Source organism: Nicotiana tabacum, chromosome 23 (assembly GCF_000715075.1).
Source record: "Nicotiana tabacum cultivar K326 chromosome 23, ASM71507v2, whole genome shotgun sequence".
Lineage (NCBI taxonomy): Eukaryota > Viridiplantae > Streptophyta > Magnoliopsida > Solanales > Solanaceae > Nicotiana > Nicotiana tabacum.
The window spans coordinates 106,619,587-106,643,161 of record NC_134102.1 but is presented as its reverse complement, the minus strand read 5'-3'; the positions used below and the strand labels follow the sequence as shown (position 1 = coordinate 106,643,161).

The 23,575-nt window shown below is 37.2% G+C and overlaps 2 protein-coding genes across 2 annotated transcripts; one reads left to right on the top strand and one right to left on the bottom strand.

The window, feature by feature from the left end:
• The first annotated feature begins 7,157 nt into the window (after nt 1-7,157).
• LOC107795298 (cellulose synthase A catalytic subunit 1 [UDP-forming]) lies at nt 7,158-15,458 on the top strand. Its single transcript, XM_016617905.2, has 14 exons — nt 7,158-7,506; nt 8,946-9,141; nt 9,234-9,415; nt 9,619-9,736; nt 9,840-10,029; nt 10,402-10,668; nt 10,811-11,156; nt 11,590-11,727; nt 11,816-11,941; nt 12,149-12,361; nt 12,473-12,737; nt 13,365-13,561; nt 13,679-14,029; nt 14,517-15,458. The coding sequence occupies exons 1-14, from the start codon at nt 7,426-7,428 to the stop codon at nt 15,102-15,104; spliced, it is 3,258 nt and encodes a 1,085-aa protein (XP_016473391.1). The 5' UTR covers nt 7,158-7,425; the 3' UTR covers nt 15,105-15,458.
• Nucleotides 15,459-16,000: 542 nt separating this feature from the next.
• LOC107807396 (adenine nucleotide transporter BT1, chloroplastic/mitochondrial) lies at nt 16,001-19,954 on the bottom strand. Its single transcript, XM_016631752.2, has 3 exons — nt 19,000-19,954; nt 16,822-16,983; nt 16,001-16,727 (listed from the first exon to the last, which is right to left on the bottom strand). The coding sequence occupies exons 1-3, from the start codon at nt 19,555-19,557 to the stop codon at nt 16,254-16,256; spliced, it is 1,194 nt and encodes a 397-aa protein (XP_016487238.2). The 5' UTR covers nt 19,558-19,954; the 3' UTR covers nt 16,001-16,253.
• Nucleotides 19,955-23,575: the final 3,621 nt, after the last annotated feature.

Below are 23,575 nucleotides of genomic sequence, written 5' to 3'. Positions count from 1 at the left end.
GAGAAACACCTACTGAGGAGGTCTACCTGTCTGTCTATCTGAACTTGCACGCATGAAATGCAGCGTCCCCAGAAAAGGGATGTCAGTACGAAATAATGTACCGAGTATGTAAGGCAATAACATAACTGAAAGCTTAAACTGAACTGATAATATAATAACTGAAAGTAACTGGGAGTCAAAGATGATCTGGAGATATACTTACCTGTTGATACTGACTCAGCTCATTCAATATAGTAAGTAAAATAAATGTTCGGCCCTATAAGGCTCGGTACATGTAACTGCTCGGCCGTAGTAGGCTCGCCCATAGGCGCTTGGCCATACTAGGCTCTGTATCTCGGCCATCATGGGCTCTCTCATAGGCGCTCGGCCACAGTAGGCTCGGTATATAACTTATTATCTGATCAGAGGTTGCCCAATAGGGGCATGCCCATCGATTATAACTCGATAGTGGAGAAATGTCACGATCCAAAATCTAACCATGGTCGTGATGGCGCCTATCATGTTACAAGGCAAGCCTATTTCCCAAAATATTACTACTAAAGTGATTATAAGAATTTAATAAAACATTTCCAGCATTTGAATTTTTCATAAACTAAATCAACTCTAAATATAATTATAGAAAATACAGATACGAGCCTCAAACATCGGGGTGTCACTAAGTCATGAGCATCTAAAACTATGAACTAAGATATATAAGCTGTCTAACTGTCCAAACGAAGAAATGACAAGAGGAGTAACAAGGTCATGCGGACGCTAACAGTTACCTTGCAGTCTCCAAAGATAGCCGGCCTAAACTCAAAGATCGCCGCCTTCTAACTCACTTGGATCTGCACATAAAGTGCAGGGTGTAGTTTGAGTACAACCGACTCAGTAGTAACAGAAATAACTAAGGAACTGAGCAGTAGTGACGAGCTAAGCAGAATAATCCAATTATTATTTCCACAATTAAGTACAAACATGAGTAGACAGGTAATTTCATAAATCAGTAAGACTACAAGGAAAATTAACAGGTAAATACAGCAACAACAAAAGTAAACGCAACCTCACAGCAATGTCACTCCATCACTTAACACTCGCACTCAGCACTCAACGCTCATCACTCTACGCTCACTGGGTGTGTGTACAGACTCCGGATGGGCTCCGAAAGCCCAAGCGCTACGCACAGACAACTCACGTGCCCTCATATCAATACTTGGATCCGCACGGTCAACTCACGTGCTACGCGGACAACTCACGCGCTATGGTATCAATACCTGGACTCGCACGGTCAACTCACGTGCTATGCGGACAACTCACGCGCTATGGTATTAATATCCTCACAACCAGGCCCTCGACCCCACTCAATCATGTACCTCACTGGCCTCACCATCATCAACAAATAAGGGAACACATCCCGCATCAAGTATCACAGCATATTAGCAAATAATAGAGGCTGGGGTAAATATGTACAATAATTTCTATGACTGAGTACAAATAATGTGAGCATAAATAAAGCCTAAGCATGATCTCTAACATGAAAGCAGACAAGTTCAATAACAAGTAACTACGTAAACACGCATGATGGCCATGAGGCCTCACGGGACGGACCAAGTCTCAATCCCTCCCGGTGCAAACCCACACGCCCGTCACCTAGCATGGGTATCACTTTTAAACAATCACGTGATATCAAATTCTCCGGGTTTATACCCTCAAAGCCAGAGTTAAAACTGTTACTTACCTTAACAACGTAAATTCCTACTCCAGGATGCCCTCGTCTCTGGACTCGGTCTCCAAAAGCTCCAAATCTAACCATAATCAGATTAATACCATCAACATAGGCTAACGAATCGAATTTCACAATAAAAAATACAAAATATGCCAAAAATCCGAAACCGGCCCCCGGGCCCATGTCTCGGAACCAGTCAACAATGGCAGAATCAAAACCCCCGTCCTCTCCCGAGTCTAACCATATAAAATTTATCAAAATCGGATTCCGTTTGATCCCTTAAATCCCTACCTAAAACTCTCCAAAACTCAAACCCTAACTCCCTCAATTTCACTTTGAAATCATCAATCAAATTCCAAAAACGAAGATGGATTCATGAAATATAACCAAAACTGAGTAGAGAACACTTACCCCAATCCTTATGGTGAAAATTGCCCCCAAAATCGCCCAAATCCGAGCTTCCTAACTCAAAATATGACCGAATGAACAAGCCCTCGTTTTATATATTTTTCTGCTAGCTATTCTGCCTCGTTTCTCGTACAAACAATCCCGAAACTCGCTTTTTCTGCCTTCAATGAATTCCTTGTGAAATTTTAGTCAAGTTAGGCTTTTGAATAACTCAATTTGACCTTATAGTGAAGGAGATATGTTGGTTTCAATATTTGCAAATAGTGCAGATTTTTAAATACGCCGTCAGTGGCAATTTCATAATTATTCTGAAAAATCTGGCAACCTAATTCTTAGTAAAATGACCATAAAATCCTCATACGATGTCCAAATTCAACGATTCTTTTTGCTACGAGTCCATAATTACGATAAGGTTCTAATGCTTCAATCAAAACAAAAATCGAAGCTCATTTGCTTAATGTGGTACCATTTATGCTGGAAGAAACGACGTCGAAACATAAGAAAAACGAGCACAACGCAGCCCAAACCTATCCGAAACTCACCCGAGCTCCTCGGGACCCCGTACGAACATACTAACAAGTCCCATAATATAACACATAATAACTCAAGGCCTCAAATCATGCATAACAACATTTAAGCGACGAAACGCGCCTCAAATCAAACTAAATGAACTTTCGAACTTTCGGCTTCCAAAAACTCGCGCCGAAACATACCAAATCAACTCGGAATAAAATTAAATTTTGCACACACATCACAAATGACACTACGAACCTACTCCAACTTCCGAAATTCCATTCCCACCCCGATATCAAATTTTTCACTGCCGACCAAAATCGCCAAATTTCTAACTTTCGCCAATTCAAGTCTAATTCTACCACGGACCTCCAGATTATATTCTGGACAAACTCCTAAGTCTAAAATCACCCAATGAGTTCGTTAATTCATAAGTCAACTTTCGGTTGACTTTTCTAACTTAACTTTCTAACTAAGGGACTAAGTATCTCATTTCACTCTAAAACTACTCCGGACCCAAACCTACTAACTCGATGCAACTCAACACAGCTGAACAACACATAAAGAAGCAGAAATGAGAAAACATGGCTATAACTCTCGGAACGACTGGCCGGGTCGTTACATGCATCTATAGTACATATTGTGTGTGTGTGTGTGTGTATATATATATATATATATATATATATATATATATATATATATGAGAGAGAGAGAGAGAGAGAGAGAGAGAGAGAGAGAGAGAGAGAGAGAGACCCTCTGCTCTCTTGACTGAAAGAAAACAATACTTAACTGGATATAAAGTCCCGATAGGGGAGAATACTGTAACTTCTGAGATTAGGATAATGTGAATAAATTCATGAATACGAACTTCTCTTTATGTCTCGTTGTCAAACATATATAGTTACGGGATCATGCCAAAATGAAGGAAAGGTTTAGCCTTAACATACCTTATCACAATCTTTCCAATCACCAAATTGAACTCGCCTCTTCACACCTTAATCTACAATAACGATAATAATACTATCATTAAGTTACGATAGGTACAACTATCGCACAACGAACGACAAGCTTATTTTGTATTAAAACGGGCAACATCTCCCCTATAATCCTTACTTCCTCCAAATTCAAGATAACACCAACAACACAAGAACGCAACAATAACAACGTATATATATTATTTTCCAACCTTATATACACCACAAAATACTACAAAATAGCCCAACACACCCGAATCTCTTCATACATAAAATGACCACTGTAGTAGTGTCAAACAGCTCAAAAATGTTACAACGAACGACCAGCCCACCATCCTGAATTTATGTGGTGTTTCTTCACACCCTTCCTCCTCCTAAACTCCACAAAACAGTAGTAAAATATGCAACCCGTCAGCAACACAAAACAGTCCGCTACAAGTGAATAACTCGAACTCACGGCTTCCGATCACCGTCCCGTGAGTTCTTACAAATATAGAACGACTTACCATGCTTTTACAGCAGAATAAAATGGATGAAAGAGAGCAGTAAACTTACCTTATTTGTTGGATAACTCAGCTCCTATCTTGGTTCTTCAAACTCTAGGTTTTACCTCCAATTAGAACTTGAAAGGGAGAGAAAATCAATTGGGGTTTGTAGGGAATTTTTGGGAGAATTTTTGCAGAGCTTATGTCTGGTTATTATGCCTTATTATCAGTCTAATATATGAAGGAGATAGGCCTTTAAAAAGTCCTCTTTAGACGACCCGAACTGGCACATTTTTGGATGACCCGAAATGGCCCATTTTTGGACTCTCATTTAAGCAAGTAGGTGACAGTTTCTGCAGTCTTGCAAAAATATCCATATCTCTCTACTCCGATATCATATTGACAAACGGATTAATGTGTTAGAAAATAGACTCATAGACATTCAATTTAATGGGTGGAACACCCCATAACTCTAAGTATATTGGGAGAAAATTGTAGTTACATTTGACCGAACGTTTCAGTAAAACTTATGAACGTAACTTGTGATGACTTTCATCGACTTTTGTTCCACCACTCGATTGACTTCAAAACATAACACACGACTATCATACGACTAACATAACTCATAACATAACCTCCTTATCATGTTAAGCACCCTAGTCTCACCCCAAAAGTACATGTTATAACATTCTCAACTTGTCGACTTTCGACGAAACATTATTTTCTTCAATTCCTTTAGCTTTTGAACCTTCCAACCCTCTTTGTACTCGTTGTTCATGATCTTTAATATTTTTAACCTCTGAGGTAACATGATTAACTTACTTTATATATTTTCAAAGATGATCTCATTTTTGGTCCTACATTAGTTTGCTCACGATGCACTTTTACGTACGAAAATATAGGGTGTAACATCATTCCCCCCTTGGGAACATTCGTCCTCGAATGTTTTTACCGGAGCATCTGGGCTTCTCCTCTGTACATGATCGAATCATCTGAGCCTCACTTCCCGCATCTTGTCATCAATGGGATCCACACCCACCTACTCCCGAATATCATCATTCCTAATCTTATCCATCCTAGTATGCCCGCACATCCACCTCAACATCCTTATTTCTGCTACTCTCATCTTCTGGATAAGTGAGTTCTTAACAAGCCAAAACTCAGCCCCATACATCATGGCCGGTCTAACTACCGCTTTATAGAACTTACCTTTGAGTATCGGTGACATATCTTGTCACACAGGACTCCAGATGCTAACCTCCACTTTATCTGTCCCACTCCAATACGGTGTGTGATATCCTCGTCAATCTCCCCCTGGATAACCGACCCAAGGTACTTGAAACTGCCTCTACTTGGGATGACCTGTGATTCAAGCCTCACATCTACGCCCACTTCCCTCGGCTCAACGCTAAACTTACACTCCAAGTATTTCGTCTTCGTCCTGCTCAGCTTGAAACTCTTAGACTCAAGAGCCTATCTCCAAACCTCCAGCCTATCGTTAACACCGGCTCGGGACTCATCAATGAGAACTATGTCATCAGCGAATAGCATACACCATGGCAGCTCCCCTTGAATATGGTGTGTTCACGCGTCCATCACCAGGGCAAATAAGAACGGATTGAGCGCAAAACCTTGGTGGAACCCCATAACAACCGGAAAATACTCAGAGTCGCCTCCTACTGTCTTAACCCGAGTCTTAGCCCCATCATACATGTCCTTAATCGCCCTAATGTAGGCAGCCGACACACATTTTGCCTCCAAGCATCTCCAGAGAACTTCTCTAGGAACCTTGTCATACGATTTCTCAAGGTCAATAAACACCATGTCCATATCCTTCTTCCTCTCTTTGTACTGTTCCACCAACGTCCTAACAAGGTGTATAGCTTTTATAGTAGAACGACCCAGCATGAACCCGAACTGGTTGTCGGGTATAGACATCGCCATCCTCACCCTCGCTTCAATCACCCTCTCCCAAATTTTCATGGTATGGCTTAGTAATTTGATACCCCTATAATTGTTACAACTCTGGATATCACCTTTGTTCTTATACAAGGGAACCACTGTACTCCATCTCCACTCATCAGGCATCCTCTTCGCCCTAAAAATAATATTAAATAATCCAGTTAGCCACTTCAAACATGCTCTACCCACACACTTCCAAAATTCAACCGGAATTCCGTTTGACCCGGTCGCTCTGCCCCTACTCATCTTACGCATAGCTCTCACGACCTCTTCAACCTCGATACGCCTGCAGTACCCAAAGTCACGGTGACTTTCGGAATGCTCCAGTTCACCTAGCACAATATTCCGATCCCCTTCTTCATTCAGAAGTTTATGAAAGTAAGTCTACTTCTCCTCTTAATCTGGGCATCTTCCATCAATACTCTACCATCGCCGTCCTTGATGCATCTCACTTGATCCAAATCCCGAGCCCTTCTCTCTCGCCTTGGCCAGCCGGAATAACTTCTTCTCCCCACCTTTTTCCCTCACTTGAAATTGAATTTCAGAATTTTTTGAAATTTTTAAAAACTCCACAAAAAAAAAATCAAAATTTTAACTTCAAATCACTCACAAAAATTCAAAAACAGCTCCAAATTATATTCATGTCCAAACACAACTATAATTTTTAAATACCATTTTTACTTGAATTTTGTTTTTACTTTTTCCCAAAATTTCACAATTATTATGTCCAAACGCCCACTAAATATACCTATAACATACCAAAATTTTCTTTGAATCTTGTGATCTTAAATATAAAATATTATTCTTACATGAGAGTGTCATTAATGATAAAATAAAAATTTTAAAACTTTAAATTTATAAAATATAAAAAACAATATTCTTTTAAGAACATATTGGAAAGGGAAATAAAACAAATGAATTAAAACCGAATAAATAGTTCAAGTTAGAAGTCACTCTATATTCGAAATAGTAAAAATGTGAAAGAAAAACTCCACATTTTATTAACTTTCTGTTTAGACTTTAGAATCAGCCAGCTATCTAAAGCTGATTCCTGGTAACCGGTCAAGCCAGTTAAAAATCCTAATAATGAATATTAAAAAATAGTTAATTGAATAAAAACAAAATTTCCCGAGGAAATGATAAAAAGACAGCATACCACACAAGGAAGGAGAAGTAGAGGGGGTGCAGACAGTGATGGCCAGTTGATTTTGGCTAAAGAAGCTAAGAAAATGCGCTGCTAATTCACATTTCCATAACCCCTTTTTCTGTTCTGCTAATCTGTTCAATACCCCAAAGTGAATCAAGATTCATCAAGCTGTAGTGGGGGTGTAAATTGTGCTATAGTTGTAGTACCCCTCTGTTTCTTGAGGAAAGAATAATGGAGGCAAGTGCTGGTATGGTAGCTGGATCTCACAAGAGGAATGAATTGGTTCGGATTCGCCATGATTCTGATAGTGGGGTATGGTTCTTGAATATTACCCTTGTGATTTATCACTCCTAAAATAAAAATTCTCTTTTTTAATTCAATTTTTAATTCAATGTTGGTGCTTCGATCTGATTGGTGATAATCTGATAGTGAGATATCTGATAAAGTGTGGATCTTTTTATCAACCTGGACTTAAGTGTTCAAGTTTAGTAAGATTTTCTGATAAAGTTTGAATATTTTCATCATTAGGACTTTAAGTGTTCAAGTTTAGTGAGATTTATCATAAAGTTTGAATCTTTTCATTAATCTGGACTTATAAGTGCCCAATTTAGTTCGTTTTGAGCATTTCGGGTTGTAAATTTGCTTGAAGTTTGTGCTCTGCATCAGGTCTTGATTGAAGTGGAATGAGTTCTTTAGCCTTGTGTTTCAGTTTTTAATTCAATGTGGGTTCTTAGATCTGACTCTGTGTGATAGTGTGGTATTGAGACTTCTGATTAAGTTTTGATCTTGTCACTAATTTGGATTTCAAAGTGGTGGATTTAGTTATTTTAAGCACCTGGGTCTGTAAATTTGGTTGAAGTTTGTATTTTGCTTTAGGTCTTATGAAGACTTGGAAGTAGATTGAGTTATTAGTCCAAGACTGGGTTTTTTCTCATGGACTTGGAAATAGATCGATGTTAATATTGTTTTTAATTTCTTGATATGCTTCTACATATTGCTTTCTTTTGGATGTGATTTTTATGTTGACAGTATTGACTCTACAATATACATGTTATTTTGACAGTTTTTTTCCCGTTCATATATGAACTTGATGTTTATTTGGTCTGGATTCTGTTCTTTAAAGATGTAATTCTTTGGTACAACAGATCTCAGCGGTTTGCCCATTGCTGTCAATTCTTGTGTCATTCTAACGTAGTAATTTGATGGTTGCTTTTGGAAAAAGATCTTCAATTTTTGAACTTCTGTTAGATCCACATATTCAATTCAAGACTATGATTATGAGTTATTTCTTATATTTTTCTTATGTGTTTGGCACTCGATTATCAAACAAAATAGGAGTATTGGTTATATGTTTGGTTTAGAGCTGCACATTTCATCCATTCACTTCTTTCTTGGATGGACTCAGGTGCAATTTCTCAGAATTACTTTTATTGACAAATATAAGGAGGCAAAATTTTCAGGGCAAAAAGCAAAAATGATTACTAAATAATGAATTATCACCTTTGAAAGGAGCAACTAATGTTCGTACTTTTAAAAAAAAATAAAAATTAATGTTTTGTTTACTTGAAAAGGAATTTCTTGCTGAAACGGGTGAATTCACTTTAATTTCCTATACCCTCCTTCCAAATGAGTAATGGCCCCCCTCTGCTTCTAACTGTCATGCACTTTTCTAGATTGAAGCTTGAGTAAGTTTGTGCGTATCTGTTGGTTCATCTAAATTCCTGTTAATTAAAGTGAACAATACGGTGCAGCCGAAGCCCTTGAAGCCTCTCGATAGTCAAATATGCCAAATTTGTGGTGATACCGTTGGGTTGACTGCTAGTGGTGATCTATTCGTTGCCTGTAATGAGTGTGCCTTTCCTGTTTGCCGGGCTTGTTATGAGTATGAGCGCAAAGATGGAAATCAATCATGTCCTCAATGCAAGACCAGATACAAGAGGCACATGGGTGAGTTTTGACATCTTTTTTCCTTAAGTTTCATTTTTGTTTCAAAACTGAGCTTTTGAGACTAAATCATTGCTTGTTGGTCCATGTATTAGGGAGTCCACGAGTAGATGGAGATGATGATGAGGAAGATGTTGATGACATTGACAATGAGTTCAATTATGCTCAAGGAAACAGCAAAGCCAGACAGCAATGGCAGGGTGAAGATGCTGGTCTTTCTTCATCCTCTAGACATGAATCTCAGCAACCAATCCCTCTTCTCACTAACGGGCAGCAAGTGAGTAATAGATGTGCTTGCGTTGTCATTCTTGTTACTTTGTCTGTATTTTTGTTTCATTAGTCTGTTGTAAAAGAACCTCATATGAAGTCCTCGTGTTGCATCCCTATATGGGATTGAAGCGCAGTTGATTGGATTTTTTTCTTATCGGTAAATAGTAACTTTTACTTTTTCTGCTAACAAATTCTTTCTGCTTATCTTAGGTTTCTGGTGAGATTCCTAGGTCCATGACTGATACGCAATCTGTAAGAAGTATGTCAGGACCCTTGGGCCCTGGAGATAAGCATGCATCCCTGTCTTATGTTGATCCAAGGCAGCCCGGTACAGGCCTATTTGAATATATTCTTTTGATAACTGTAATCGTGTATTTAAATACTTTTGTTCTTCCTTTTTAACTTCTGATTATTTCATATTCTTTTTGCAGTTCCTGTAAGAATTGTGGACCCCTCAAAGGACTTGAATTCTTATGGGCTTGGAAGTGTTGACTGGAAGGAGAGGGTAGAGGGCTGGAAACTAAAACAGGAGAAAAATATGGTGCAAACGTCAAGCAGATACACAGAAGGGAAAGGGGGAGATATTGAAGGGACAGGATCAAATGGAGAAGAACTGCAAATGTGAGCATCTTATTGTATAAATGGAATTTTTTTAGGGAACAATACGATATATGATAGTTGACCGAGTCAAACTTTCACTCGTTTTGTAGGAAAGATTTATACTATGAGCTATTTTGAGTCTGTTAAGATTTCTGTTTACTTCAGCACTGATATACATCTCACCCTCACTGCTAAAATCTTGCATTACTTAGTTTGGGATGTGAAAAGTTAGAAAAAAATTTCGTTTCTATTGTACTGTAACTGTTCTTTGTTTAATAGTCAATCTTTATTGGTTATCTAATACAGTTTTCCTATTGTTTCATCTTTGTTCAGAATGCTGCATGAAAATAAGATGCTCAAATCTATTATACTTACTGGTTTTCTCATTGACAGGGCTGATGATGCTCGCCAGCCTCTGAGCCGCGTGGTGCCTATCCCTTCATCCCACCTTACCCCATATCGGGTTGTAATCATTTTGCGGTTGATCATCTTGGGCTTTTTCTTGCAATACCGGCTAACTCATCCAGTGAATGATGCGTATCCTCTGTGGCTAGTGTCAGTTATATGTGAGGTTTGGTTTGCCTTGTCCTGGCTTCTCGATCAGTTTCCAAAATGGTCACCGATCAATCGTGAGACATTCCTTGACAGGCTGGCCGTGAGGTTAGTTGCTAAGATACTCTTAGGCCAGAAACTTTTTGATTAGTGAAGGTTTCGAATCCTTTGCATCCTTTTAGGATAAATACTAGATTTCATATCCATGTAGTGTAGTTTAAGGTCTTGAAATTCTTTCTTGATTTTTCAGATATGATAGAGAAGGGGAGCCTTCGCAGCTTGCACCTGTTGATGTTTTCGTCAGTACAGTGGATCCCATGAAAGAACCTCCACTCATTACTGCTAACACGGTGTTGTCCATTCTTGCTGTGGATTATGCTGTCGACAAGGTCTCCTGCTATGTTTCAGATGATGGTTCAGCAATGCTAACATTTGAAGCCCTTTCTGAGACCGCTGAATTTGCTAGGAAATGGGTTCCCTTCTGCAAGAAGTTCAATATTGAGCCTCGGGCACCTGAATTTTATTTTGCTCAAAAGATAGATTATTTGAAGGACAAGGTTCAGCCTTCTTTTGTGAAAGAGCGCAGGGCAATGAAGGTATACATAAAATTTTAAATGTTTTCAATTTAGCAATGGGGACTGTGTGCATCTCATTTACTTTATGGTATTGGTATTAGGCATCACATTTTAGAAATAGGCTTTTGATGGTAGTTTAGTTTTATTTCAGCAAATGCTCCATTAGGTAAATTCAATCATTTTTTATAGGATTTTGGATGGCTGAGTTAATGCATTCATCTTTTTTCGGGACAAGTAGTTGTGGAGATTACTTTAACCTGAACGTTTGTTGGTTAGCTGCATAGTAATTCACAATAAATCATTCGCAAAGTTGTGCGAGTTTGGAACCTCAGGCCCCTCCATGATTAGTATTTATGTTGATACCACTGCCGAAATTCTTTTTTCTCTGAAATAATGCTTGAACCTTTACACCAATGAAAACAATAATAATAATCTGACAATTTTGACGGTGCAGAGGGAATATGAAGAATTTAAAATACGGATCAATATCCTTGTTGCGAAAGCACAAAAGATGCCCGAAGAAGGTTGGACAATGCAAGATGGAACACCTTGGCCTGGAAATAACCCTAGGGATCATCCAGGAATGATCCAGGTCCTCTTTATGTCTCTAATTTATGTCAGAGTTCATGTACTATTCACCTTGTCCTATTTTTAATTATTTGCTTCGGATTGGATGATAGGTCTTTTTGGGGCACAGCGGGGGTCTTGATACTGATGGAAATGAACTTCCTCGTCTGGTTTATGTTTCTCGTGAGAAGCGACCAGGTTTTCAGCACCACAAGAAAGCTGGAGCTATGAATGCTTTGGTAGGCCACTGATAATCACAACAAGCGATATTCCATTTTTATTGAGCATGCTGTCAAGTTGAACAGTTGTTTCTTATACACCCCATGGTTGCTGTGACGCAGAATGTCGCTTAACATACTGATCATGTTGTTCTTCTTATGCCATCTGATATTTTTGCTTGTCTGATGTTTCATTTTATTTAAGCTATATCTTTCATTTTTCTGCAGATTCGTGTTTCTGCTGTTCTTACCAATGGAGCATATATTTTGAATGTCGACTGTGATCACTACTTCAACAACAGCAAAGCACTTAAAGAAGCTATGTGTTTCTACATGGATCCTGTTCTTGGAAAGAAGACATGTTATGTTCAGTTCCCTCAACGATTTGATGGCATTGACTTGCATGATCGATATGCTAACCGCAACATTGTGTTCTTTGATGTAAGTGTCACATACACATTCTCCAGATTGCTTATCAACCACCTCTGGTATGTGAGTCATGTTTAAATTGGTCCCAATGCGTGCTCATTTCATCATGTTCGTGTTTCGCAGATCAACTTGAAAGGGTTGGATGGTCTTCAGGGTCCTATGTACGTCGGAACTGGGTGTTGTTTTAACAGGCAGGCCCTCTATGGGTATGATCCTGTCTTAACTGAGGCTGATTTGGAGCCAAACATCATTGTAAAGAGCTGTTGTGGGTCAAGGAAGAAGGGAAGGAGCGGAAACAAGAAATACATTGATAAGAAGAGGGCGGCAAAAAGAACTGAATCCACCATCCCTATTTTCAACATGGAAGACATTGAAGAAGGTGTGGAAGGTATGTCCTTAGTATCGATGTCTCTAAAATATCTTCGTCCTTCTTCTGGTAAATTGCGTATTCTAATTTCTACAGTGTCATTTTAAAACATCTTACTTCTGGAGAAGTATTTAAACTTTTGACCGTTGTTGACATATTCTAAGGTTCTTTCTATCAGATATCTGGCGGGATGGGAAGTAAACTGAGATAACCTTTTTATGATATTTCTCCGTTGATCCTTCATTCAGCAGTATGACTTGAAAAAATCAGTTTAACTTGTGTGATTATCTTAACTAACCACACTCAAGGGTGTGGTGTAGTGGTCTATAAAGTGGGTTGACAACCATGAGGCCTTAGGTTCAAATCCCAGTGGAGGCAAAAACACTAGGTGATGCCTTCCCATTTGTCCAAACCTTGATGAACAAAGTTAACAGTATGGTTGTGAGAGGTACCATGTACCCGTGGAATCAGTTCGGGTGCACGCGCATGGTTGTCACACACACAAAAAAAAAAAAAAAAAAAATTAGAAACCAATTTTTACAATTCAATAAACTTCTCAACCTGTGTCACCTGTCTCATAGCTGAGGTCGCTAGATGTATATGTACCTTCATCATGATGTTTGTTGACTGTTTTCTTTGAATTTGCAGGATATGATGATGAGAAGTCGCTGCTTATGTCACAGAAGAGCTTGGAGAAGCGGTTTGGTCAATCACCAGTGTTTATTGCTGCCACCTTTATGGAACAAGGAGGCATTCCTCCATCCACTAATCCTGCAACTCTTCTTAAAGAAGCAATCCATGTTATTAGCTGTGGCTACGAGGACAAGACTGAATGGGGCAAAGAGGTACAGAACTACTGAGTATCATTCTGTTATCTCTTATATGTGCGTTTGGCTTGACTTTATCGATTTTATTGTGGCACAAAAGCCCTTCTTATTAAGCTTTGTTTTTTTCCCTATCAGATTGGGTGGATCTATGGATCTGTCACTGAAGATATTTTGACTGGGTTTAAGATGCATGCACGAGGATGGTATTCCTTATATTGCATGCCTCCTCGGCCAGCATTTAAAGGGTCTGCCCCTATCAATCTTTCTGATCGTTTAAACCAGGTGCTTCGGTGGGCCTTGGGTTCTGTTGAAATCCTGTTGAGTAGGCATTGTCCGATATGGTATGGCTACAGCGGCAGATTGATGCTTCTGGAGAGAATAGCATATATTAACACCATTGTCTATCCTATCACATCTTTACCTTTGCTTGCCTACTGTACCCTTCCTGCCATCTGTCTTCTGACGGGAAAATTTATCATTCCTGAGGTAAGTCAAAAGTTCCTTTCAGATTGCTTTATGCCGTTAAGTTTAGCCCGTTTCAGAAATAGTACTTGCCCAATTAGAAAAGGCTGAGTATACTAACTTCGCACTCCAATAGCTATTGAATTGATTCCCTGGTTTGGTGGGGAGGAACCAGTGTAAAGAATCAAAAAGTTGAAAATAGGGAAATGAAAGTAAATAATACAAATTTTTTCCTCTTCCTTGAATTCTCCTCTTAGCTTGCAAATATTTTCCAATGTTGCAAATATTCTGTGTCTTCTTGCTGAGAACTATTTTGCTCTTCTGATTTTAATGTAATGGTTAGGTTTACTTTGACTGGGATTGTGTGTTCATCCCTCTAGATGTATTTATACTATTCCTTTGTGATCAAGCTTGCCCGTAGTTATGGTCTAGATCCCCTTGGCTGCATGTATATTTCCAAATATATCTGAAGTATTGTGTATGTTTATAAATGATTCTCAATTACCTGCAGATAAGCAACTATGCCGGCATATGGTTCATTCTTCTCTTCCTTTCCATTTTCGCCACCGGTATATTGGAGCTTAGGTGGAGTGGTGTGAGTATTGAGGACTGGTGGAGAAATGAACAGTTCTGGGTCATTGGTGGTACATCGGCTCACTTGTTTGCAGTCTTCCAAGGTCTCCTGAAAGTGCTTGCTGGGATTGATACAAACTTTACAGTCACGTCAAAGGCATCCGACGAGGATGGAGATTTTGCGGAGCTTTATGTGTTCAAATGGACGTCTCTGCTCATTCCTCCAACAACAATCCTTATTGTGAACCTTGTAGGAATCGTGGCTGGTGTTTCATATGCCATAAACAGTGGATATCAATCATGGGGTCCTCTATTTGGAAAGTTATTCTTTGCCATTTGGGTCATTGTCCACTTGTACCCTTTCCTCAAAGGTTTGTTGGGACGACAGAATCGTACTCCTACCATTGTCATTGTCTGGGCGGTTCTCCTTGCTTCCATATTCTCATTGCTTTGGGTGCGCATCGATCCCTTCACATCAGATGCTGCAAAGACTGCTGCAAGAGGTCAATGTGGCGTCAACTGCTAGTAAACTTCTTATGGTCATCATTTTGTTTCAAAGTAAGATGTTAGCCAATGCTTCCCTTATTGTATATAAGAAAACTAAGACGCTGAAACATGCGCAAGGCCTATAGTCATGTTGTACCACTGTTAGTCAGAAGTCTGATGCACGAAAGACATCAAACTCTATTGGATTTTTGTCTGCCTTATGTTTTTTGTATACTGTTTGGCATGTATCAGATGTTCATGCAAGTCCTGTAACTTAGATGTGAAGAATTTTAAATTTGATTTTGTTGCCCTTGTGCAGTATCGTGCTATATTGTAGACCTTCAAAGAGATGATATCATAATTTATAATCCAAATTTATCTGCCTGTTTCTGAATTGTTTTTGGAACTCTTAATCTGTTTTGATGCTATTGAATTGACACATTCTCATGACAAATGCATTCACTAGTCTTATTTGTTCATCATGTCAGTCACTTTTTTAGTATTGCGATAAGTCATACTAATTAACGTTTTGGCTGTTTTCTCATCTCAATCTGGTCTCTTTCGCCTCATAGAAATTTTCGATTATCAAGTACAATGTTGTATTAGTGGTGGGACTTAATCTTGACATCAATGAAAGCTAAAGACTTTCCAATTTGGTTGGCAAATAAGTTGGACCCTCATTTACCTTGTGTAAATTTGAGAACACGTTTGATCCAATAGTTGTCACTTTTGGTCAAACCTTTGAGCTGCAAAGACTTAATAATCCTCATTATCCATGTGTAATTGATAAAATTTATCGAGGCTAGTATACTTATGAAGGGAATGACAAGTATACGACGAGCATAATAATAACATCTGGAAAGCAGCAGAGGAAAATTCACATCCTCACCTAATATATTGTATACTGGCTGAAACAGCTTATCAGTCAAATGGTAATGGCGATGACTTGTCATCAAACTGCATTTCATTACTTTGACTCAATAATTGAAAAAGAGATACCAAAACCAGTATCCACTGTTCTTGAGATTTTATCAAATTCTCACCTGACAAACCAGGCTCAATCCAAAACAAAATTCCTGCATCCCGAAAAAAGGAGCAAGATAAATTAACTCAATTGTATAAAGAAGATGTCCCCTACCTTTTCCCTATTCTTGAATTGCTCTATGACCCTATCGCGTAAGGAGCTTCTTTACTCTTCATTCTCTGCCTCTATCAATATCCTCTTGCATGCTTCATAACACATGAAAGATATTCCTGCTGCAGGAACTAACTTCATGCAGCTCGGACCAAGGCCTTTATACAACCCCTGAATCCCCTCCTTTTCAAGTATACTGGCAAGAGCATGAATTACATTCTTGTAAACTACTCTTCCACTAACAGCGCCCACCTGCATATGCTTACGAGCCACCTCTAAGGGAAACGTTGCACTGCTAGATATAGCACCTGCTGCTGATCCAATCAGAAGTGTCTCTATGTTTCCGATCTTTTCTTCTTTGAAAATCTTTCTGTAAGCTTTCCGCAATGTATCATACGCAAAGTAGTTTGTGGCGGCATAGGGAATGACTCCAATAAGACTAGGAGTGAGACCTCTATAGAGCTCACCAGGCCCACCCTCTTTCAATATTTTTACGAATGCATCAAGTAAACCATCGTAAACTTCTCTCTGCAGATAACGAAGGTCAATAAATCAAGTACTATTTTCATATAAAGTTCCAGAGGAATATCTTCAAGCTATCATCAGCAACTTTCATTTTTACCTGAATCGTCAATCGAGTCTTGACTAGCTCGAGAGGATATGTCAGTAAAGTAGAGCTGACTCCGGCACAGGCTCCTGCAACTAATGAAGCAGGAATTGGAATTTTGGGTTGCTCTCCGGGTTTAGGTGACAAGTTCTTGTTAACAGTATCATACGCAAAAAGCTGCAGTAGGAAAGAAATACAATAAGATATCAGCCAACGATAAGAAACATTGCATGAAAACCATTGTTCGTGCTGAAAGGTATGACTCAAAGGTTAGGTATTGACATGAAAAGCCGTCAATGTTCACGCATAGTAGAATTACTATGTTGCTCAAGCTTTATCCATCATAAAGTACAGATATGTTAGGCAAAAGCTCACTAGAAACCATTCAAGCTTCTTGGAGCTGATCCTCCACCGCCCTAAATCAAACCAATGAAAGTTGCAACCATTCAACTTGTCAACTTCAGTAATTAAGTAATGCTAACTTCTCCAAGAAACCAGCGACATATGGATTTTTATGATCAAAATTCCATCTTTACCATTTAACTAGGGTGAGAAGAAGACGAAGTAAGACGAGGGGGTAAGGGAGCGTCAAACCAGTTAGACAAGAAAGCAGAGACGGAAATACTTGCAGGTGTTACCTAAATCTATCCAACAGTCACCTATACACTGAAATCGCTACGGTGGGTAAAGAGATGAGAAGCTGTAATTACCTTCATGTGAAGATTGGAAGTAATGAGAAACTGTTAAAGGACAAGTTAAACAAAAATAATTCTCACATCTCCCTCATTTCCATTTCCTCCTAAGGAAGGAAATATAGTTGCCCTGAAGTAAAATCAAGTATTCTGATGCATACAGATCATACACCAATAAGAAAATTCCACAGGAGAAAAGTAGAACACTACATCAGAGGAGCAGTAAGAATATTAAACTATTTTTTTGACTTGTTACTGGTCGCTAGACAAAGACTTACTGGCATAGCAAATCAGTTAGAATAGAAAAACAATTGAACACATAACATATGCTTTAACTTTCAGCAATTCACTACCAAAGAAAAGTGTCACCTAATCCTATAGTGTTCCCTAGACTCATGATCTACTGCCCAAAGGGTCAGTAGCACCAAAAATATAAGAAAAAAAAAAGACTACCCGCTCTATTTATCCCAAACCACTCCTTCAAATGAAAAAGGCTTTCCATTTAACAAGCACATTTACTCCAACAACAACAACTGAACTACTAACATTACTATGCCTCAATCCCAAGCTAGTTGGGGTCGGCTATATGAAATCCTCATTAACCATGTTGCACAATTTAGAACCAGTAATCCAATATAGCAGGTTAACTCTAATATACAAGAAAAAAAAGAGGCTAAACAAGTAATTTCAAAGGCACAAATTGAGGGTTCCTGAAGTCATAATGCATATAATTCTCTGAAAGAAGCATTGCTAGTAGTTTCTTAGAAGAAGTAATTACTTACATGCAAAGCTAATCAATCAATCAGGTCGAGAAAACAATGAGACAGATAATGCTTGCTTAGCTTCCAGAGAGTTCGTTACCAAAGAAAAATGTCAGAAATCCTATCTTGTTCCTTATGTTCCTGATCCACTGACCAAGGGACCAATAGTAACAAAAGATTAAAAGAAAAAAGAAAAAAGAAAGTAGCATCCCGTGATTAATCCTATAATGCTAATCTCTCAAAACGAGAAGGATGTGGTCACGAAGCAAGTTATCTCCAATATACATAGAGAAAGGAGGAGGCCAAATAAGTCATCACATAGCCAAATGCAGCCACAGCCATAAATAAAAGCAATAGCAAAGACAAAATATTAACATCAAGAAATATTGGTGAGGCGTAAAAGGGGAACTTCTCTCCCTCAACCTAACATTAATAGAGAAACAAGGATCATATATCTACTTCAATTTCTTTCAATTAAAACGAACAGTCATTGTCTGAATGATGACAACTCATGTCACAGCAGTATTGAGGTTGAAATCAAAGCAAATTTTCGAACTTACTGAGGATTCAAAGGATTGATCATAAGCTACGTAGCAAATCCATTAAATAACAAATACCAAACTTCATATGAGATCATTTATATCAATGACAAACATTAGTAGCATAAAAAATAACCTCAAACTCAAGTTTACGAATGAGTATCAAATAAATAAAAAAAAGAGGGGAAGACTTAACATTACCTCTACAGCTTTACTAGGCGCAACTCGAATCACATTAACCAAGTTACCCCTAAACAACCCAGTCCATCCTTCAGTATTCATAATATTATTGAACACCTCAGTAGAAGAGTGTCCACTACTTCCAACCATCAAATGTGTTCTTATTGTCTCCAATGGAGCTACAGCTGTCCTAGATATCGCCCCGGCAATTGCGCCACTAATTAACCTCCTTAATGAAGGATTTGACACTTTAAACTTAATCTTAAGCCCACCTTTCTTCTTCTTCTTCTTCACAACCCCCTCTTCCTCATCTCCATTGCCTAAAATCTCAGGGAATGACAAATACTTCATATACAAATCAAAATAAGGTAACTTAAATCCACCATTTTCGTCCCGGGAATTGGAATTATTAGGTGATGAAACACCAAAACCCATACTTCCCATTTGACCAACTGATGCAAACAACCCACCAACAGGAACAAAGTTTGAATCTTGGAGACTCCATTGAAACCCCAACTGAGAATTACACAAATTCCCATCTCTTTTAGACTCCAATACTTGCATTTCCCTTCTACCCATCACTCTAAATCTCCCCACAAAAAAAAGAATCGCTTTTTTTCCTTTTTAATGAAAAAAATTCAGAATAAATCCTGAGATTTCATGTCAGCAGACAAATTTGGGAGTGTCAAATAAGGGAAAAAATCGATTTTTATCCATTCTTGACAAGTGGGGGTTGTGAGATTAATGACTAAAGATTCGATTTTCTAGAAGGGAATAATTAGAACAAGAAAGGGGTTTTTTAAAAATTAATGCTTTGGAGAAGAAGAGGATTTGATAATATCTTTAGAGAATCTTGTAGGCGATATATGCAAAGGAGTGGGGTTTTTTTATGGAGGACGAAAAATGAGTATCACAGGTGTGACTCTGTTCTTCCCCCTTCCAACCCCAGAAAACGAAAGGAGGAAAAGATTTGTGAAATCTCTTATATATATATATCACCCATTTTTCCTTTTGTTCCTTCTTTTAGGGTTTTTATTGCTCGTATTCTTTGTTGTTTCTAACTCTGTGTTGATATGGCTTTGGGCTATTATTAATTTAGTTTTAGGATTTTTATTATTTTTAAAATTTAAACTCGAGATTTTTAACTAAATTATATTTATTGAGCGCGTACAATAACAATAATAAATTCAGTATAATTTTACAAGTGAGGTATGATGACGATAATGCATACACAAACTTTATTCCTACGGAGATGGAGAGACTATTTTCGATAAACTCTCGTATGTAAGATTTTTATAGGTGTTGCATTCACTAATAGTGTGGTATATATCTTGTGTAATAAGAATTTTATCTTTCTTTGAAGAAATTCACTAGAAAATATAATTTGTTTATAGAATTTACAAAAAAGCCGTACAAAAGTATTGGTAAAAGAAAACTTAAGAGAATGTTTATGATTATGATTATTTTTTGAAAATTCTGATTAATATGTTTCTCTCTTATTTCTTTTTCTTCGCAAACACTTACACTCACGTTTACCTTTTCTTTTGTAGTAAGCAACTTTTTAAACTTATATTCTGGTTAGTGAGAGTTTAGGTTTATGAATACTCTATACGTTTGGGAGATTTCGATAAGAAATCATCAATAACTAGCTTCCAATTTAAGCTTTGTTCATTTAAAATTATTTGTCACTTTCACTTTTGATAGTGAAATTAGACTTGAGTATGATAGTGAAATTAGACTTGAGTATATTCTAAAAATAATAATTTTCAAATACAAAAAGAAGAATGTTTAAATTATAAAAATATTTAAGATTTTAGTTAAATTTGATGTAATTGACTATTGAAGAGTGATAGATAGCTTGACCTATAAAAGAACTGAAGTACTGAACATTCATTTTTTTCCTTTTTAATTTGTTAAATTATATACACCTTTTTAAATGAAAATTTTCAAATATATCACGGTTCGAATAAAGTTACACGTTTATTATTATTTTCGATATGGTTACTTTACCTGCTCTGTAAATATATTTTTTTTAAAATCAATATATAACCTGTGATTGCTCCATTTCCGTTTTCCTAAAATTTAAAACTTCCCTTACCTTATTCAGTATTTTTCAATTTATATAAACAAGAAGATGGGGGACTTACTTTATGCTTAAAAAAAAGCTTATTTTACCACCAAAGGATGTGGTGCAGTGGATGAGACTGATCTTTCCTTAACCAGAGGTCTCGGGTTCGAGCCCTGTATATGGAAAAATTCTTGGTAGGAGCACTTCCCCCGAATGGTATCCTACACGATACGAATCCGGATATAGTCGGGTACCGGACATCGGGTGAAAAAGAAGAAGCAGCTTATTTTCACCAAAAAACTTTAGTGCTATCTTCACTTAGCGTCATCTACACATTCTCTTAACCAGTCAAATACTCTTTTTATTCCAAATTGAATTGTCATTGTTTACTAGATTATGCCGAATGAAGTATTTACTTTCTAAAAAACTTCTACACGTTTAGTATCCACAAACAAATGAGCTTTTTCTTCTCAAGTCAAGACATTTAATTCGAAATAAAGAAGGAACAAAATAATTTTCAATTACTTGTGTTGATATGCCCTTAAATTTAGTTTAAAAATCAAGAGGTATATTACCACGGAGGAGCTATAAACAAAGTGATATCACACTTTAAAGGGGTTATTTGGTATGATGGATTTTCAAAAATAATACAGAGAAAAAAATTTAGTACCGTCTTATCCTTTGTTTGGTTACTAATCATGGTATTCAAGATAAAAAATAGTATCGAGATAACTTATACTTGTCAGATGGTAGAATAGTAATTCTAGGATAAAATAGTAAAATTGACAATCTCCGGATTAATACAAACATATCAAACAATCAATAAAAAATAAAATCAGGATAACAAAACCAGACATACGTAATCACAGTATAATTAATCACAACATAACTAAGTGCAGTATAACTTGTCTTTAAACCAAGCGACTCATTCATGTACATTTGAAAAGAAAGAGAACCCAAGAAATATTTAAGAAAGAGGAAAAGAAAAAAGGAAAAAAAAAGATCAAGAAAACACTGGGCCTTTGATGTATATATTCTAATATTTCTTACAACAGCGTCTGCAATTCAGAGTCCTTGTTCAGAATCTAAGGGCAGATGCTCCAAATAATAGTTTGACTAGTACTGTACTAATGCTTGTGATAAAGGTGATTCTTTCATTAGTTTATTAATAAAAAAAAAATATTTTGTTCATTGTCCTACTAAGCGCAGCCTCTATTAATTTAATTACGTGATTAGTGCCATGACATCTGTAAAGCAGCCATGCTGAAATGATTAGTCTTTATTTTAACTTGTTGTGACTGACCAACCTAGAAAATTTTATAATAGGTGAACCACAATTATATGATAAGTTGTTAAGTTGTGTGAGAATTCTTATAATTGACAAGTGCACATATTCTCGTGCTCACAATCTCGATTAATATTATAGCACTAAGGGGTAGTTTGGTTTTAATACGGCTTAAGCCGGGATAAGTTATGTTGAAATTAATTATGCTGATATTAGATATACTGATATTATTTTTTATCCACTGTTTGATATGTTGTATTAAAAATGACAATTGCATAATTTCTAAGAAAAATGTATAAGTTATTCCGGCACTAATTATCCCACCCTCTATAAGGTATAAGTTATCCCGGTACTAATTTTAATCCGGGGATAACTTATAGTACCTGGTTTGCTAACAAAACAAAGTATTAAGGTAATATTAAATTTTTATACCAACACTATATCTTCTTATAACTCATACCAAACGACCCCTTACTTATCTCTTACCTACCACCCCCTCAATTCACTTTTATTTATCCATTTTATTTTTTTCTTCATTCAACTTATCGAGTTCTTAACGTTTAGTATTCTTGATGTGTGTATGTGTTCTCTTTGTGTGGTTTCAACTATATCTTATTTTTTCAAATAATTTGTAAATTAATCTCTTTAATTTTTTGCAAAATATTGATGAATATCTAATTTTTACAAGTGAAATTTCTACTCTTATGAGTTTAAAATAACAATGTGCTTATTATAAGTTAAAATTCAGTACAATATACTGAGATTTTTTGCACAACTTTTCTGTCTTCTCCTTCATCTTTTCTTCTGATCCAGTCTCGTCCTTTGACACTTAATCCACCTTAAAGGTCTCCCCTCCAAAATCACCTCTCCCCGGCGAACTTATAACATTTCGAGGAGTTCACATATAGAGAGTTTTGAACTCCAATACATTGTGTTAGACTTTCACTTGTAAAAGTTTGACGTGAAGGGTTTCTTTGTATTTTAACTAAGAGTACTTTTGTTTAAATTTTATTTTCCCATTAAAAAGTAGTTATTTTTCAATTACTTTACTCCCTAGATATTTTTCAATCAAAGAACTGAAAAATGATAAATTCGTATTATTTTTACAAATTGTTTATATTGTTAGTGTATAAGTTAGATTCTTTTCTTATTAGTGGTCCGTGCAGCTATTATTTAAGGTGACAAACTAAGCCTAAGGCCCAGTCCAACCTCACACAGAGCAAGAGTGAACGCCTAATCTAGTC

What these genes read in the sequence shown, in the direction of transcription:
- LOC107807396 (XM_016631752.2), bottom strand. Translation starts at nt 19,557, where the DNA reads ATGGGTAGAAGGGAAATGCAAGTATTGGAGTCTAAAAGAGATGGGAAT. An exon ending in CGCCTAGTAAAGCTGTAGAG is followed by an intron (nt 16,984 to 18,999) that starts GTAATGTTAAGT and finishes TTCCTACTGCAG; the next exon opens with CTTTTTGCGTATGATACTGT. An exon ending in AGACTCGATTGACGATTCAG is followed by an intron (nt 16,728 to 16,821) that starts GTAAAAATGAAA and finishes CGTTATCTGCAG; the next exon opens with AGAGAAGTTTACGATGGTTT.
- LOC107795298 (XM_016617905.2), top strand. Translation starts at nt 7,426, where the DNA reads ATGGAGGCAAGTGCTGGTATGGTAGCTGGATCTCACAAGAGGAATGAA. An exon ending in GCAACATTGTGTTCTTTGAT is followed by an intron (nt 12,362 to 12,472) that starts GTAAGTGTCACA and finishes CGTGTTTCGCAG; the next exon opens with ATCAACTTGAAAGGGTTGGA. An exon ending in GAAAATTTATCATTCCTGAG is followed by an intron (nt 14,030 to 14,516) that starts GTAAGTCAAAAG and finishes AATTACCTGCAG; the next exon opens with ATAAGCAACTATGCCGGCAT.